At 40.4% G+C, this 17,813-nt stretch overlaps 1 protein-coding gene across 1 annotated transcript; it reads left to right on the forward strand.

The window, feature by feature from the left end:
• The first annotated feature begins 11,265 nt into the window (after window positions 1-11,265).
• On the forward strand, window positions 11,266-12,231 carry LOC115801058 (olfactory receptor 6N2-like). The gene has a single exon (XM_030758759.1). It carries the CDS (start codon window positions 11,266-11,268, stop codon window positions 12,229-12,231), a length of 966 nt encoding a protein of 321 aa, XP_030614619.1.
• Window positions 12,232-17,813: the final 5,582 nt, after the last annotated feature.

Below are 17,813 nucleotides of genomic sequence, written 5' to 3' on the forward strand. Positions count from 1 at the left end.
GTTGAGCTGCTCTCCAAGCCTGGACTGTATTAACAGTAATTGGATTATTACAGCATTTATTGATCATTTTCATAGTTTTAAGAAAAAGCAGATTTTTAAGAGGGCAGCAACATAGTGAGGCCTCTATATCCAGCCAGACTGTGGATGGATTTCCAGATAGCCACTCTCGAGTATATAAAAGGAGAGAGCACAGTTGATATTTTTTGAGATCTGGAAAGTACAAACCTCCCCTGTGTCTTGGAAGCTGTAGTGTTGACATTTTTATGAAGGCCCTTGTTTTGCTCCAAATAAAGGAACTAAACCAGCCTTTAAGTTTTTGAATCCACTTCTGAGTGAACAGGATAGGAATCATTTTAATTGGATAAAGCAAGCGCGGGAGAATAGTCATTTTAAGGAGTGAAATTCTACCTAACCAGGATATGGGGAGGCAGTTCCAACGTTCAAGATCTAACTTGATTTTGTCAAATAGTGGAATAAAGTTTGCTCTGAACATCTGACTGAAGCAGGGTGTAATAAATATACCAAGATATTTAAATTCTGTAGGAGACCACTTAAAGGGAAGGCTGGGAATATAAGGTTGTTTACCCAAGGGCATGGCCTCGGATTTCGAAAAGTTTATTTTATATCCAGAGAATGAGCCAAACTGATTAATAATTGTGATGACTCTGCAAACTGAAATAGCTGGTCTGGAAAGAAATAACAAAACATCATCAGCATATAAAGAAATTTTGTGGGCCTCCCGATCAGTATTAATTCCAAATACGGAAGGGTCCCCCCGAATTGCTTCAGCCAGCGGTTCAATTGCAAGGGTGAATAATAAGGGTGAAAGGGGACAGCCCTGCCTGTTTCCCCTTCCAACCTTAAAATTTTTAGACCTAAGCCCATTTGTAATAACTGCTGCTAAAGGGCAATTATAACGAACTTTAACCCATCTAATAAAATTAGGACCCAACCCAAATTGATGCAGAGTATAGAACAAGTACGGCCACTCGACACAGTCGAACGCCTTTTCTGCATCTAGAGAGACCACAATACCATCCACTCTCCACTGCTGACACAACTGAACTACATTTAAAAGACGTCTGAAATTATTACAGGAGTTGCGGCCCCTAATAAAGCCTCTTTGGTCCGCCTTTATTACAAAAGGTAAAATATTTTCCAAACGTGTTGCCAGAATTTTGGACAATATTTTCAAATCTACATTAAGTAATGAGATGGGTCTGTAAGAGCTACAATTTTCTGGGGGCTTGAATTACCTCCTCAGTATGCAGTAATTCAACCATTTGTTTCAGGTGTGCTGGATCAAGGACACATCCATGCCACTTCTGAGCTCCTTGCACAGTAACTCAATCCTGACATGTATGACAGTAGATATAGTTCAGTGTCCAAACATTTAGGATTTATCACAACATAATCACACGATAGAAAAACTGTATGCTCCCATGCCTATTGCAGCCCTCCATTCTTTTCCACCACCTGACGTCATTCGTTATATTAAAAGGAACAACATTAACAACTTGTCAGATACATATTCACAAATCTTTATACATTGTGCTTTAATTATACAACAGCTAGAAATGAGTAATAAAGTTTGTCCAAACTTTAGACTAAACTTCTTAAAAAGTGGGTCTTACAATGTGGACTCTGCAGTTGTTTAGAAATGGTTCAAACAGACCTTCCCAACCCTAATGTTTTTCATTGTTGTTTGTGCTTCTGGAGTGCTGTTTTCATTTTTGGATATTTGATTAATTAAGTTATTGAAAATTTTTTTAAGGCATTCAGCCTAAACTTAAAACTTCCCACAGCAGACTGCGAAAACAACATGAGTTTCTTGTGGCAAAGAAATGGTAAAGTGAGTCACCTGATCTTGACCTAACAAATTATCATGTTCAGGCACTGAAGACAAAAGACAGGATACTTAGAATATTTGAAGACAGAGAAAGACAAGCATCAACTGAAGGCAGCTGCAGAAAAGGCCCAGCAGAGCATATCAAGAAAGGAAATTCAGCATTTGGTGATGTCCATGGGTTCTACACTTTAGGCAGTCATTGACTGCAAAAAGTTCATCCATTTCATATATTTAAAATTATATTAGTTTTTTCAGAAACTTTAAAATGGGGGGACTGTATAAAACAAAATGCTTCTACTTCCTTGATAATCAATGCTTTAATTAAACCCATTGAAAGTCTGCACTTCGATCACATCTTTATACATCTTGTTTTTTTTTTTAAATCTACAGAGGTGGTGTACAGGGGGAAATGGCAAAACAAACAAACAAAAAACAAAGAAAACAAAGAAAAAATGGACAAAATGTAATTGGTTAAAAACTTATGGACCTAATTATAGGCCCACATCTATGTTATTAGTAAACTTAACAGTGTTATTGAAGCATGAAATGGTAGTTCCATAGCATAGCACTTAAACTGTGTAGCTTTAATGCTATTTTAAAAATTTGATCATGTTAATATTAATACATCTGAATGATCCTTGTGTGAAAACAAAGAAATTGTAGCACAAAGACCTTTGAATTCTACACTAACCAAATAATCTGATACAGATTTTGGCAAGATAATTGTTTAAAGTCTATATTTAACTTATAAGCCTTATTCTCATCTATTCTTGGTTGTTACATTAAGACCTGTGCATTATTATATTATCATTAGTACAACAAATGATAACTTGATTCATTAAACTTTTGATACACTTGTATCAGCACTAGTTTTAATGAGGCATGCAAACAGAAAAGCAACATCATGGACACTTTTTTTAATTGTTGTTGTTGAAAGGTACTCTCTAAAGGTCATGTTTGTGACAGTTAATACTAAGCTGAACTTTAATTGCTCTCTAAGGGCAAAGAACTTAATGACCTGTTGACCACCTTATCGCTGTCAACAGTTTCATCTCTTAAAGTAGCCATCAGATTAGTTTCATACCCCCTAATTACAGAGGTAAATGGAAGAACATCCCACGAGTCTTACTCATTGTAGCCACTGGGTAATAATTAGCTGTTTAGAGACTGCTGTAGTCAGGCCACTCCTCTGAGGCTTGGTCTGTTGCTTTAGCAGTGCAGGTGGCACACATGCAATGTAACACACACACACACACACACACACACACACACACACACACACACACACACGTTATGTTACAACATTATGACCTTTATGGTTTTATAATGTAAGAGCTATACAGGAATAACCCTGACAAGCTTTTCAGTTCATCAGTGGCAAAAAGGAAACATAAAAGTAGATGCAGATCAAATACATAAAAAGATTTAGAATCACCAAATAACCTAACCCCACAGACTGCATGTCTTTGGACTGTGGGAGAGAACCCATGCAGACATGGGAAGAACATGCAAACTCCACACAGAAAAGTCCCAGATCAAATCCAGAACCTTCTTCCTGTGAGGCAGCAATGCTAACATATTTCTATCAATTTAGCTCAAAATAAAACAGGGTCAGCATGCTCAAAAATTGATAGATTGTCAATAATATCAAGGGAGGGGTAGTGATTGAAGCTAGACATCAATCTACAGTATTTCTTGAAAAAGTAAAAAATTGTAAGAAGAAATCTAAAATTCATTTGCAGTATTTTGTATAGACTTGCCCAATGAATAGTTGTAGCAAGTTTCAAAAGATTCAGCCAATAAGCAAAGTAGTCATTGAAGTATTTATCTTCAAAAATGTGAAAAAAAAAGAATGTTTAAAATTTAAAAAACAAAAATTTAAAACAGTATTTGTGTCACATTTCAGAAGATTTCAAATATAAATGACTGCAGAGTAGTGAACTTAACAGAAAGACGGCTTGGTGTTGGTTGAGCTCCACTGACAGTCGACGGTCGTAGACAGCAGAGTTAAAGACATAGACTGACCAATTACAGACACTACACAGTAGCCTGTGAAGGTTTATATGGTTTAAATAAGCTGCTGATACAGAGACACTGCAATTGGCAGTGATCTCCTTCATTTTCTTTTAGCACTGAAACTGTACACTACAGTTTTATATCTTTGTTTCATTGTATAAATAATATTTCATGTTTTAAAAGGTAAAACAAGACAGCTATTTCCAACTTTTGCTCTGTAAATTTAAAGTGCTTTATAAATACATTATTATTATTAATTGATAAAAACAATGGGGGCAAGAAGCATAAATGTAAGACTAGACTAATGAGCAGACAATGGGCAAACAGAAGGTCTGGAAAATCAATAATTCAATCGATCTTTATTTGTATGGCACCCAATCGTGACAAGTCAACAGGAGAAAAGAAAGAGCTAAAAACCTGTTCAACTGAATAGTCTTGCACAACTTTTCTTTGTGTGTTGCCGCTCTTTAACTGAAGAGTCTTCAGTTTGACAATGTGGTGCAGCCTCAGTTTCTAAAAGACAGACACAACTAGTGAACATGCATAAAATGTGGATATAGATTCCAAACTGGGTTTCCTGAATTGAGAAAAAACATCCTCTGAACCAGTGTCAGGCTGGACAAACTGACTGGGCACTTTGAATAAAATGGTCAGGTGATCTGATCACCTTTTGTTTTTTAACGTAAACAAGTGATAGCACTTATCAAATGATGCAGGTACTGCATTAATCACCAAATTATCACAGCATACACCACAAAACAGCTTTTTTGAAATCTGATGAACAACATAACCTGAGATTTTTATGACAATGTGGCCCTCATATCATGCTGCCGGGCTGGCATAGGGGTTTTTCATCAGTCTGTTCACCTTCTTGGCAGCTGAAGTTCACACCTGTGAGTTATCTGCTCAGCGAGGTATTTAACTTAAAAGGAATATTTTGTAAAAATGCAGTTTACACTCTTCAGTGTGTAAGGGCAAGATTGATTACTGTATTTGGGGTGGTTGCTTTATTAGATCTTGTAATACTTCCTATGCTCTTCATAGTCTTCAAATACATGAACTTTTAGAACATCCCTGCAATGTATCCACCTCCAATGTGGTACCATTTATGCCAGGTAAAAGAAACTGCAATGTCAAAATGTGTAAACAACCATAAACAACAGTGCAAGCGGAAGTAAAATACTGCCTTCAGCAGGGGTGCTGAAGCACAGGAGAGGCCAGGCTTTGGAGGGCTGGGACCACTGACGTAGGGGCATGTGATCCCCTGCTCAATGCACAAGGAGACATGGTGCTTGGGAACAACAGTGCCCACATTAACTGGGCTTGCCACCCCATGTACTAAACATGGTGTAAGAGGAGGTTGGTGTCATCCTAGAGGGGAACAACTTTCACCCTGCCATACCCAGTGACCACAGGGCCACAACCAGCGCCCTCCAAACAACAAAACAAGCCTCTTGGTACATTAACTGGGCTCAACACCCCAGGTAGCAGGGACACAACCAACAACCTCCAAAAAACATAACAAGCTTCTTGGTGCAGACTGAGTGTGCACAGCCATCGGTGGGCAGATTTTCACAATAACAGCCTGAGTACTGGGGAGACCATTCAAAAAATGTCTCTGGGTTACAGGCTTCAGTTTCACCACCAGTACCCACCTTTTGGGGGGGTCCAAGTGACTTCTGTTACTTTGACCCCTGTAAGGCCAAAGTAAAACACTTTTGCTTGTCACACAAAATAACTGCACTACTGGACAAAAAGGCCATAGTGCAAGCAGATATATTGTCATATTTAGTGAACGGGTGGGACTCAAAACGCAGGACTCTGATGAAATGTTCCCAAGTTTATTTTCCAATACTGAATTGGGGGACTGAACCAGGAATCTCCAGATCCATTGTGGGTTCAGGTTTCCAAGAAGGATTCTCCGAGGTCACTCCTCTCTCGCCTAGCTCAGGAAAAAAAAGAAAATAAACAAAAACACGCAATCAGGTAGGCAATGGTACATCTGTGCAGACAGAGAAGAAGCAGGTGAATGATACTGTCATGGTCTTGGGCCTGGGACCCAGTGTTTTTTGTTCCTTTTTTATAGTTCTGTTTTGCTATGTTTCTGTGTGTAAGCGCCGGGTTACTTCCTGTCTTATTTTGGTAGTGTCTAGTTCTGTGTGGAGTGTGTTCAATTTTTCTTCCTTGTCTTTGTCAGTGTAATTTGGTTCACCTGTGTTCCCTCCTGTTTCCACTTCCCTCATTAGCCCTCCTGTGTATTTAAGTCCTGTGTTTTTTCTGCTTGTTGTTGCATCATTGATTAGGTTATGTTGGAATGCGTGTGTGTTCTGGTTTTGCCTCGCTTTGTTTTTGTTTGTGCTCCACTTCTGGCACCCACAAGGATTATTGTATTTTGGTTTTTGTTCGGCAATAAGCATCTTTTAAGTTATGCCTGTTTCCGGAGTCCTGCATCTGGGTCCATCTCTGCCTGTCACACTGTCCAGCATGACAGATACAGCATTCAACAGTGCAGGCAGTAATTCAGGAGCCGATTTACTAATGTGACTAGTGGACTGGACCTAGCCAGTCAAAGCTGAGAAACATGAAAAACGTCATGAACCCTCATGTTGCCAGGGAGCATGAGGTGGACAGAAACTGGGTTAATCAATGCCTCAAACAGGCTGATGTAACGAGGGGAGAGTTTCTCAGAGTCAATTTGTAAAGGCAAACTTCGTGTCAAGAGCCAAACTTTCTGACCTGGTATGTAGTTAGGAGAAGGAATCCATTGACGATCAGTGGAGCGTTTACACCCTTCCTTAGTCCCCAGCAAAGCCGACCGCATCCTCCTGACACGCTGGCACCTGTGTGCTGTTGAATGGATGGTACGGACAATTCCTTCTTCTCTGAAGGAAACGGAGGCAGGTGGTAGCCGAGAGAAGATTTGAAAGGTATCAAGCCTGTTGTGGACGAAGTCATAGGATTGTGCGCATACTCAACCCAGGAGAGATGCGAGCTCCAGGTGGATGGATCGGAGGAGGGCATGCATCGGAGTGCGGCTTCCATCTCTTGGTTGGTAACCTGGGCTCCCATGGAGGTGCAGAACTCCTTCCAAACATGCAATGTAAACTGCGGACCACAATCTGAGACTATGTCCTGGTGTATACCGTGTAGCCAAAAAACGTGTTCTGTTAACAGGCAGGAAGCTCATGCAAGGCAACAAAATGAGCTGATTTAGAAAAGCGATCAGCAATGGTTAGGATAACAGTGTTACCTGATGACGGAGGTAGGCTGGTCACAAACAGACTTGTTTTAGGCACAGATGGGACATGCAGAAACATAGTCACACATATCTTTGTCAAGGGTTGGCCACCAAAACAATCATTGCAGAAGGGTTATAGTACGGTTTATTCGAGGGTGGCAGGAAAACTTAGCTGAACGTGCCCAATGAATTACCTGAGACCTGACGCTGGAAGGGATGAACAGGCGGTTAGGCGGCCCTCCCCCAGGGTCTGGTTCATTCCGCTGTGCGTTATGGATGGCAGATTCAATCTCACACGTGAGAGAGCCGACGATGAACACAGGAGGCAAGATGGGAGTGTTTTCGGAAACTGATTCAGATGTAGCGTATTGCTGAGAGAGGGCATCTGGTTTAGTATTACGGGAGCATGGCCTGTAAGTCATTACAAAGTTAAAGCTAGAGTAAAATAAGGCCTACCTTGTCTGACATGCATTTAACCATTTATGAGATATGCAAGATTTTTATGATCTGTCCAGACAATAAACGGATGTTCTGCTCACTCCAGCCAGTGTCTCCATTCCTCCAGGACCAGTTTGACAGCCAAGAGCTCCCGATCCCCAATGTCATAATTCTTCTCTGTTGAAGAGAGACGACAAGAATAGTAATCAAAGTCATGCAGCTTACCTTCCTTCTTCTGAGACAGAATAGCACCCACTCCAGTGTCAGAGGCATCTACTTCCACAATAAACTGTTGAGAGGTGTCTGGCTGGATAAGGATGGGTACTGAAGCAAACAGTCTTTTGAGTGTTGTGAAAGCCTCCTGGGTAGCACTGTCCCACTTAAATGGAATCTTAGGAGAGTTTAGTTTAGTGAGTGGCAGGGTTATTATAGTTAACGAAAACGAACGAAATAACGAAAACTGAAATTGAAAAAACATTGTCGTTAACTGAAATAAATAAAAACTATAATTAAAAGGAAAAAAACGATAACTAATTAAAACTGAATTGCGAGTTTACAAAACTAACTAAAACTAACTGAAATTATCGATAAGCTGACTTTCATTTACTTGTTTTTTTTTTTTTTTAAGCCTTGTGGATTGATATGAAATCATTTTTTCCGCTCTCCGAGTTTAAGCTGGGAGCGCCACAGGACAACTGTGTGTGTGAGTGCGCATGTGCGTGCGCTCACCGCGCTGGTCCGCAAAGTAATAGCTGCGGTCTGCCGAGAAAGCGGCAGAGTCCCGTATGGAGGTTCTTTGAGTACAAACACCTGCACACGACCACAAGGTAATTAACACTCACAATCCAGCTACACAAGCATAAATGTGGACATGAGGTCGGCAAGTTCCGTAGGCTATGTACAGAGGCCGCAAAGACCCTGCAGGTTTAATTAGCAGCATCTAACCAAGCTAGCTCCAAAACAGAAGCAGCTTCAGGTGGTGAGAACATCAGGATGCAGCTGGATTTGAGCTTTGACTCCTTCAAAGAGTTTGTTTTTGTCACCACATGTAGCTGTTGTTAATCTACTGCACTGATGCTGAACTTTATTGTGGAGTTTATTGTAGAATTTATTGAGTTTGGGAGTTCATGTTTTTCTTTGTTTCTCCCTGTTGATGTCCATGTGTGTCCTTAATATTACACACATTTAGCATGTCTTGTGAACAGTTGGTTGTTGAATATATTTCTTTAAACTGTATCTTTTGTCAAGTTTTCATTACACAATAGTCACTTTTGCGCCTTGAATCTTGCACCTGATCAGGTATGAAAATACTAAAACTAATACTGAAACTAACTGAAACTAACTAAAACTAAGCATGAAACCAAAAATAAAAACTAATAAAAACGAGCAAAACCACTCTGAAAACTAATTAAAACTAACTGAATTAAAGAAAAAAAAGTAAAAACTAACTAAAACTAAACTATAATGTAAAATCCAAAACTATTATAACCCTGGTGAGTGGTAAGGTTACCTTGCTGAAATTGCGGATGAACCTGCGGTAGAAGTTGGAAAATCCTAAGAAGCGTTGGAGTTCTTTCCGGGTGGTGGGGACGGGCCAATCCAAAACTGCTTGCACCTTGGATGGATCTGCCTTAATCTGATCCTTTTGAATGATGTATCCTAGCAACAAAACAGAGTCCACATGGAAATCACATTTTTCACCTTTAAACAGTTTATTCACCAACAGTCTCTGAAGAACCTGCTGGACATAGAGCTTATGTTGCAAAATAGATTTGGAGAAGATCAGAATGTCATCCAAATAAACAAAGACAAAGACAAAGTCCCGAAGGACATCATCAACCAGGGCTTGGAAGACAGCGGGTGAGACCAAATGGCATTACCAGATGTTCAAAATGTCCTAGATGTCAGTTGAATGCTGTTTTCCATTCGTCTCCTTCTCTAATTTGGACCAGATGGTAGGCGTTGCGTAGGTCCAGTTTGCTTAAAATTGTAGCTCCCTGTAACAACTCAGATAACAGTGGCAGAGGGTATTTCTTCTTAAGAGTGATTGAGTTTAATCCTCGAAAGTCTATACATGGTCTGAGGGTTTTGTCTTCCTCCTCAACAAAGAAGAAGCCCACACCCAGGGGAGAGGAAAAAAGCCGAATTATGCATGCGTCCAGAGATTTTGTAATGTACCTTTCCACAGCATCACATTCTGGTTGGGTGAGGCTGTACAGTCGGCTGGTTGGAAGAGGTACGTCGGGTAAAAGGTTGAATGCACAATCATAGGGACAGTGTTGGGGGAGCGATGAGGCCAGATCCTTACTAAACACCTCAGAGAGACATTAATAAGCTTCAGGTATCCTGGATAGAACAGGGTTTTCCACTGTTTCAGGGTTTGACTTGAGCTTACAGACTGGTGAAGTTGCATTTAAACAATTTTGGTGGCAAAAAACACTCCAAAGAGTGATACAGTTCTGATTCCAATCAATGTCAGGATTGTGCTGACTGAGCTACCCAAGAACCAGAGAAGTGCTGGGAGTCATGAAAACATACAATTGTATTAATTCAGAGTTGTTACCAGATTGAGAGAGAGACGGGGAGTGTCTGGTGCAAAATATCCAGTAGCCGGGATCCATCCAAAGCAGACACCTGGAGTGGTTCTTGTAGCGGTTCTAGTTGGAGATGACAATCCTCTTCATGAAGCTCTGTTCAGCCCCCGAATCCACTAGGGCTTGAAGGGAGTGAGAAGTGGACTGGGTGGTTAATCTAGCTGAAAGTAATAGTCTGGGTACTCCCACTTTTACTGCCGGGCCTAATGCTTTGGCTTACAGCAGTTCTTGATAAAAATGTCCCTTGTGAAAACAATATAGACGCTCACCTGCCAAAAACCTCTTTTGTCTCTCTAAAGGGGTAAGGTCAGTCCGCCCCAGTTGCATTGGCTCCGCCGCCTTGACACTTGCTTCATAACTTGAAAATTGAATCCGGTGGCTCTGCCCACTTGCTCCGAAGATACCTGGAAATTGTAGTGCTGTGGATAGTCCTGAACATGTTTGTCCACTCTGACACACAGGAATGAGAGCATCAGGTAATTCTTTTGCAGCTACAGTGAGAGGCACGTACACCCTGTACAGGTTGCCAGCCTGTGGCAGGGCCAACACAGACAAGCATTCACATCTATGGGCAATTTAGAGTGACCAATTAATCCAACTCCAGTAACTGCATGTCTTTGGACTGTGGGAGGAAACACACGCAGACATGGGGAGAACATGCAAACTCCACACAGCAATGTCTGGGCCAAGGTGGAATTGAACGAAGGCCTTCTAGATGTTATTCTAGCTGTGAGGCAGCAGTGCTAACCACTGCACCACCATGCTGATTGTATAAATCTGATTATACAAAAGCTGTGATGCATTCAAGATGTTATCAAACCAGATTCACACAGTATAATCTGCCAAGGCCACTGAAATCTCAGTGTTGAAATTAGGCATACGACCATTGTCGACCATTGTGTTCACACTGAACAGAGATGGCACGTTAGTTGTAGCTAAAGCATCAAGAAAAAGAGGCGGCACAATAATGTTTCAGATTTCCTCCTCCCCGGAGGATGAAGCAACCTCATAAAAACCTTCCACAGACTCATTCAGAGAGTCATTGTATGTATTTGATTGGTGAAGGTACTCAAGATAAATTTGAATCTTAGATATTTTGGTTATGCTGTAAATCAGTTTTATAATTAAAAATGTATTTTTTCACAACAGTGAATGAGGAGTTAAATGTTACCTATATAACTCTGGATGGGTATGTTGAAGTCAACAAGTACAGATATCTTTATTTTTTCATTATGTTTACATTATATATTCTAATAATCAGCAGTAATTCTATTATTGTGAATCTCATTTGGATTCATAAAAACCTTCATGAGCCTATGTACATTTTCATTGCAGCTTTGCTACTGAACTGTGTTTTTTACAGTACAAATATTTACCTGAAACTTCTAATTGACTTTTTATCTGAAAAACAAGTCACATCATATTCAGCCTGTCTCTTTCAGTTTTTTATGTTTTACACTCTAGGCAGTTCAGAGTTTTTTCTCTTAGCAGCCATGGCTTATGACAGATATGTGGCTATATGCAAACCTCTGCAATATCCAACCATCATGACAAAAACCACTGTGAGTATTTTCCTGGTCATAGCTTGGCTGGTTCCTTCTTGCCATATTGCAGTCCAAGCAATCGGGAGTGCTGAAGCTAAACTGTGTGACTTTAACTTAAAAGGAATATTTTGTAACAATGCAGTTTACAGTCTTCTGTGTGTAAGGTCAAGATTAATTACTGTATTTGGAGTGGTTTGTTTATTAGATCTTGTAATACTTCCTATGCTCTTCATAGTCTTCACATACATGAACATTTTTATAGTCTCTTATCAAAGTTGTAAAGAAGTCAGGAAGAAAGCTACAGAGACTTGTTTACCCCACCTGTTAGTTTTAATCAGCATTTCCTGTTTAGGTATCTATGATGTCAGTATAGCTCGCGTGGAATCTGATTTTCCAAAAACTGCACATTTAATAATAACATTACAAATAGTGCTCTATCATCCTTTGTTTAATCCATTTATTTATGGGCTCAAAATGAAGGAAATTTCTAAACACCTAAAGAGATTGCTTTCTCAGGCCAAAATCATTTCATGCATTAACACTGAATGCTAAGGTGCAGTACTTTGTTCTGTAATCAGTTTACTACACTTACTAAAACCACAGTGTGCAAGTTCAAAGAAAGTAAAACATAGAAATTAAAATTTCATCTTATTTGTAAAGCAAACTGCAACTTCATTTATAAGAAGATAAAAGTAATATTATTTGCTGTGGTTTCATTAATAAAGTGCTTGATAAGACAGATATTCTAAATGTATTTTGTAGTTAATCTGCTGTATGATGAGAGTGGACTGAAATGTTCTGTAATTTACATTAATTCCAAATTGAGTAGAATAATTTGTCCTTTCATAGACAGCATTCCAGTAATATAATCAATATTAATGTAGCGATGTTCTCATTCCTGTCTTCTGCACATTGTTTTTCAACTTATCTTTTGAAGTTGTATTTCTTTTGCTCAGTAAAGCATTCATGTAAATAGAGTGTAACACCTATGGTTTTGGCACTACAGAGTTTAATTATTATGATTATTAGTGAAGCATTTATTGAATAACTTATACATATGCCTTTCTCTGAACATAGACAGCTAAGTTACACTTCAGGTGAAAGCACAGGCAATTTAATACATTTATTGTACTTTCGTTTTCACATTTTTGGTGATTCTTGCTTACAATATGCAATAAGTACATCATTGATTCTCCACTAAAGGAATACATGAAAACACTTTATAATAACTTGGATAGTGTGACAGAGGAGGATGCTAAGGATAGGGTGAGATGGAAGCAGATGATCCAATGTGGCGACCCCTATAAGGAGCAGCGTAAAAAGGAAAAAGAAGATTATCAAAGAAATTCTGGTAACACTTAATAATACCCTAGTCCCAGAAATTATGCAAACTTAAATTTACATAAAGGGTACAGCCCTATAAAATACTTGTACTCATGGCCTTAGTCATTGACCATATTATAATGTGTTACTATTAATCCATTAATCCAAATATGGAAGCTGACATTACAGTTGTTTGGGCCAGATGCAGGGTGGGTGTTAGAACACAGGACCCAATCAAGCCAGGCTTTGGAAGGCTGGGGCCATTAACGTAGGGGCATGTGAGCCCCTGCTCAGTGACCAAGGTGACATGGTGCTTGGGAACCACAGTTCTCGCATTAACTGGGCTCAGCACCCCAGGTGGTATATAAAGGGTGCAAGAGGAGGTTGATGTCATCCTAGTGGGAAACAACTTCCACCCTGTCATACCCAGTGACCACAGGGACTCAACCAGCAACCTCCAAGCAACATAACAAGCCTCTTGGTGCAGACTGAGTGTGTTCAGCCACCGGTGGGCAGATTTTCACAACAGCAACCTGAATACTGGGGAAACCATTCAAAAAATGTCTCTGGGTTACAGGCTTCAGTTTCACAACCAGCTCCCACTTTTTTTTTTGTCACACAAAATAACTGCACTACTGGACAAAAAGGCCATTACAGTAGTGCAACCAGATATAGAGAACAATGTGTTTTATTCCACTTGCGTATATTTAGTAAATTTAGTTTAAAAAACAAAATAATGAAACTGGCCTGAACAAAAATTACAGTACCCCTAACTTATAGGGCATGTGTCATCCTTATAAATCCTTCCTTTTCATATTTAAATCATTCACTTTTGGTCTATATAAGTAGAACTGCAATGCTTTTGTCTGAATTCCTCATTATTGTAGCTCCACAGACCCCTCTTTAGCCCCTTTTCTGAGGCGCATCTTAGAGCAGCTGTTTTTGGTGCAGTCTCTTTAAATGTGAATGAGACATTTCACGCCCCACCCCCTCCAGTTTGGGGAGCATTCCACTCCACCCCATTCAGCCATTTTTGCAGTTTGATAGCAGCGATTATCTACCGGCAGAGAAACAGGCACTTCGAAGAGCCTCTGATGCTTGGGGGTGATGTAAGGAATGGTGTGGGTTAATACTCCCAACAACTGAACATTTTCACTTGTCTACTTGCAACTTAAATTGAACTACAAAATCGCTGTGAGAAAAAAAATGTCAATAACAATAACAGCAATAACAATAATAATGGCCTTGCTTCACAAAGTGAGACAGTCAGACCATGGGGAGCTCTCAGGCCTCTTTCCCGCCAACAGGGTTCCGGAGCCTGTGCCGTAATTTGAACCGTTAGGTGGGTTTTCCACCGCCGAAACACTCGGTGCTCGGCCGAAAAACGGGTTCAATTCCAGCCCCGCAAACTAGCTGGTCTGGAACCAAGAACGCGTGATGAAAGCATTCATCCCCAGGCCTTTTCCACCTTTGGATATGGCCACTGAAGAGAATTAATTATTCTTGGCTGACCTTGAATCCTTGATTTGTGATACCTTGCAGAATGTAATGGTCCATTAAACTGGGATCACAGATCACATTGGGTTGTTTTTTTCTTCATGGTGCAGGGACAGGGGTTTGGACCTAGTCATCTGTCCATTGCAGGACATGCTGTGGTACTTTGAAGCTGGCTGGGCCACTTAAACTCTGAAGGTTCATGTGGCAGCTATATTGTAATACCATGGCCAAATCGAAGGCAGGCCAATTGTGCCCATTTTTGGGTTTCAAGTTTCTGGTCTGTGTCAGGAGGCTCTGGTCCCTCAAAGTGAAATGTGCTGTGTCCAGGTTCAGGGGCTCCATCCTTCAAAGTACCCGTCCTACATAGACTGGGTCCTTCGCAGCCCATGAAGACCGCAAAGGTCGGAAGTGAGGGGCTGTGAAATTGGACGGTCTAGCCTTCATATCAGTGTCACCTGCCCACACCTCAGCATAGCTCATGTCACCTAGCAACTGTGACAGTGCAAAACACAGCTGTGGAAAAGTGGCTGGTTAAATGGAAAACAAACTTTTACTACATTTTGTGGTTTAAATTTAAGTCTTTAACTCCAAATAAGCTGTTAAAACAAGCATAACGCATTTCAACATCAAGGAATACAGTTGGGCAAATGATTAATTTCCAACTATATTAAGTGAGACATTAATGTTGAATAAAACTATATAGTTATGATGCTTAACTTTATTCTTATCCAAACCGATTTGCTCAGGAACAAATTAAACACTGAAATAAACCAAACATCAGCCGTTAGAGATCATCTGAGTGAATTATAACTGTTTTTAACTTCCACTCAATGGCGAAAGCCAGCAAGGGTTTGAAAAGGATGTGCCGGCAGTCGTGCATTCTCACCGGCTAAAGCGAACCTTGATAGCCTGGTCAGCTGACAGCTAGCGAGGCAAGCTGCTGGTAGCGCAGCGGCAACGGACAGCTCCGAAAACGGCGGAGCACTTTTTGCAATTAAGCGTTATCTTGATAAAACGAGCTGATATTTGAGGTTTACACATTTACATTCTCGACTGAAAACATCTTAAAAGTTTCTGTTGTGTTGTGCTGTATTTTAGCCGCTATCCTCTGACATTTTTGTCTTTGAGTTTTGATGCGCAATGAATCATGGGTTATGGTAGGCCACGAAGGATCCCATCCTTCAAATTCGAGAACAGAAGGATGCAATCGCCAGAGGTGGCAAAAGTACTAACATTCTGTACTTAAGTAGAAGTACAAGTACTTGTGTTAAAAAATACTTTGGTAAAAGTCGAAGTACTGGTTCAACTTCTTTACTTAAGTAAAAGTAAAAAAGTACAGGCTCTGAAATTTACTCAAAGTAAGAAAATAAAAGTAGCTCTTTGGAGGACGTTTCTACCTGCTATTTTTGTGTAAAGCTAACTGAACCTTATTATATATTATTGTAATAATATAAAATAATACATGAGAACACAAACGTTATTCCAATCTAAATTTTAATTCTAATGAATGTACTCAGCTTGAATCACAAACTGTGAAAGGGAATTTAAACACAGCTCTATTCTCTGTGTCCTCCATAGTAGAGGGTGACTGTGCCTCCACCTAAACACCAACATGAGGATACTCAGGGGTTACAGTGGGATTCAGAAGGTGGAGGAACTCTAAGATCAGCTGTAGTGGTTCTGCATGGGGAGAAGAATCACAACTTTCTATTGTGAGCTCCAGTAAATGATGTTGGTGTGCAGGCTGTGATCAGCTGACCTGCTGCTGCTGCTCTGAGGTTTACTGCTCTGTGTGGATGAACTGAACTCACAAAGATGTAACCCAGTATTTCACAGCTATCTTAGCTGATCTCCATCCCCTACACTGACAGCATACAGGCTGTAGAAATGTTGGACTCAGTGAATGAATCTCAGCATCAGCAGCTTTGATTCAAACTCATCTCTGCTGCACTGATGTAACCTGTAACTCTGACCATCAACACAAAGTGCACCAACACAGAGCTTTACTGTAAATACAGTACAACAAGATAACCTGTTTATTACGTACTAAACTGCAGTATTTTCATCCAATCTTTGAATAACACAAAGTCAGCATACTTCAGTTTATTTTCCAGTCCTTACCTTTAATTCTAGCCTCTCTTCTTCCTCTCCTGTCCTCTTTCTCCATCTCTGAGTGAGCTTCTCTCTCTTTGCTCTCCCTGAAATGCAGCAGCTCTTCTTTTAGCTAGTAGACACACTGTGTGACAAACTGCACACACTTTGTGTGTTTGCTGATATTTGTTGAGCATTTAAAAACGTTGCATTTACCTGCCACACGTTACTCCCTTCATGCTCGCTCCTCTTCAGTAGCGCTAGCTAAGCTGTTTATGTCCTGCGAGCATAACTTACGGATTCGGTCCGGCCCGCTGTGACCCCTGATTATAGCGCTATAAATGAGACATTAATTACATGGGTTTGTGTATTTAATCCCTTTATACCCGATAAGCCCCGGTGATGGAGGATACGCCAGTACGATTGTCTCTTAAATGTTAATATTCCTCCGTTTAGGCTCAGATCGCTTGATGACTGACGGCGCACTGACCGGAAATGCAAACTTCTCCCTGACGTGTTAAAAAGTAACGAGGCTGTTTTGAAAATGTAAGAAGTAGAAAGTACCGATACTTGTGTAAAAATGTAGGGAGTAAAAGTAAAAAGTAGTCAGAAAAATAAATACTCAAGTAAAGTACAGATACCTAAAAAATCTACTTAAGTACAGTAACGAAGTATTTGTACTTCGTTACTTCCCACCTCTGGCAATCGCCGACTGTATTTGGAGGAGCCTTTGAATTTGGATAGCCTTCATCACCTCGCTGTGACATAATCAGACTACAAATGCAGACTTCGAAGGAATTTGGACACAGTCATGTATTGCAACATGGGACCTGCCACGGCCTTTCTACCCAAGGTCCTGTTAACTGGCCATACTAATGAAGCCACAGAACCATAGAACATGCCATAGAACAGGCATTCAACCCAGCCCTCTTTTGATTGGAGCAGGAGGATGACTTTCCCATTAGCTTGTTGACACAGTATAAAAGGTGTATAAAATAACAGGTGCACCTGTCCTGTTAGATGTTAGTTGTCTCTCTACCAGGGGTGTGGCAGCAATTACAGATATTCCACTAGGGGAAATCTGAACAACAGCATCCTGGGCACCAATTGCACATTTACTAGGTTCTACTGGCCTCCTCAGGGCCCATGCTAGCATCACCTGTTCTGCCATTGCCTGATCAGTTAGTTGTTAGAAGTCATCCATAATGTTTACTGCCACTGGC

This window comes from Archocentrus centrarchus, chromosome 21 (assembly GCF_007364275.1).
Source record: "Archocentrus centrarchus isolate MPI-CPG fArcCen1 chromosome 21, fArcCen1, whole genome shotgun sequence".
In the NCBI taxonomy this organism is placed as follows: Eukaryota; Metazoa; Chordata; class Actinopteri; order Cichliformes; family Cichlidae; genus Archocentrus; species Archocentrus centrarchus.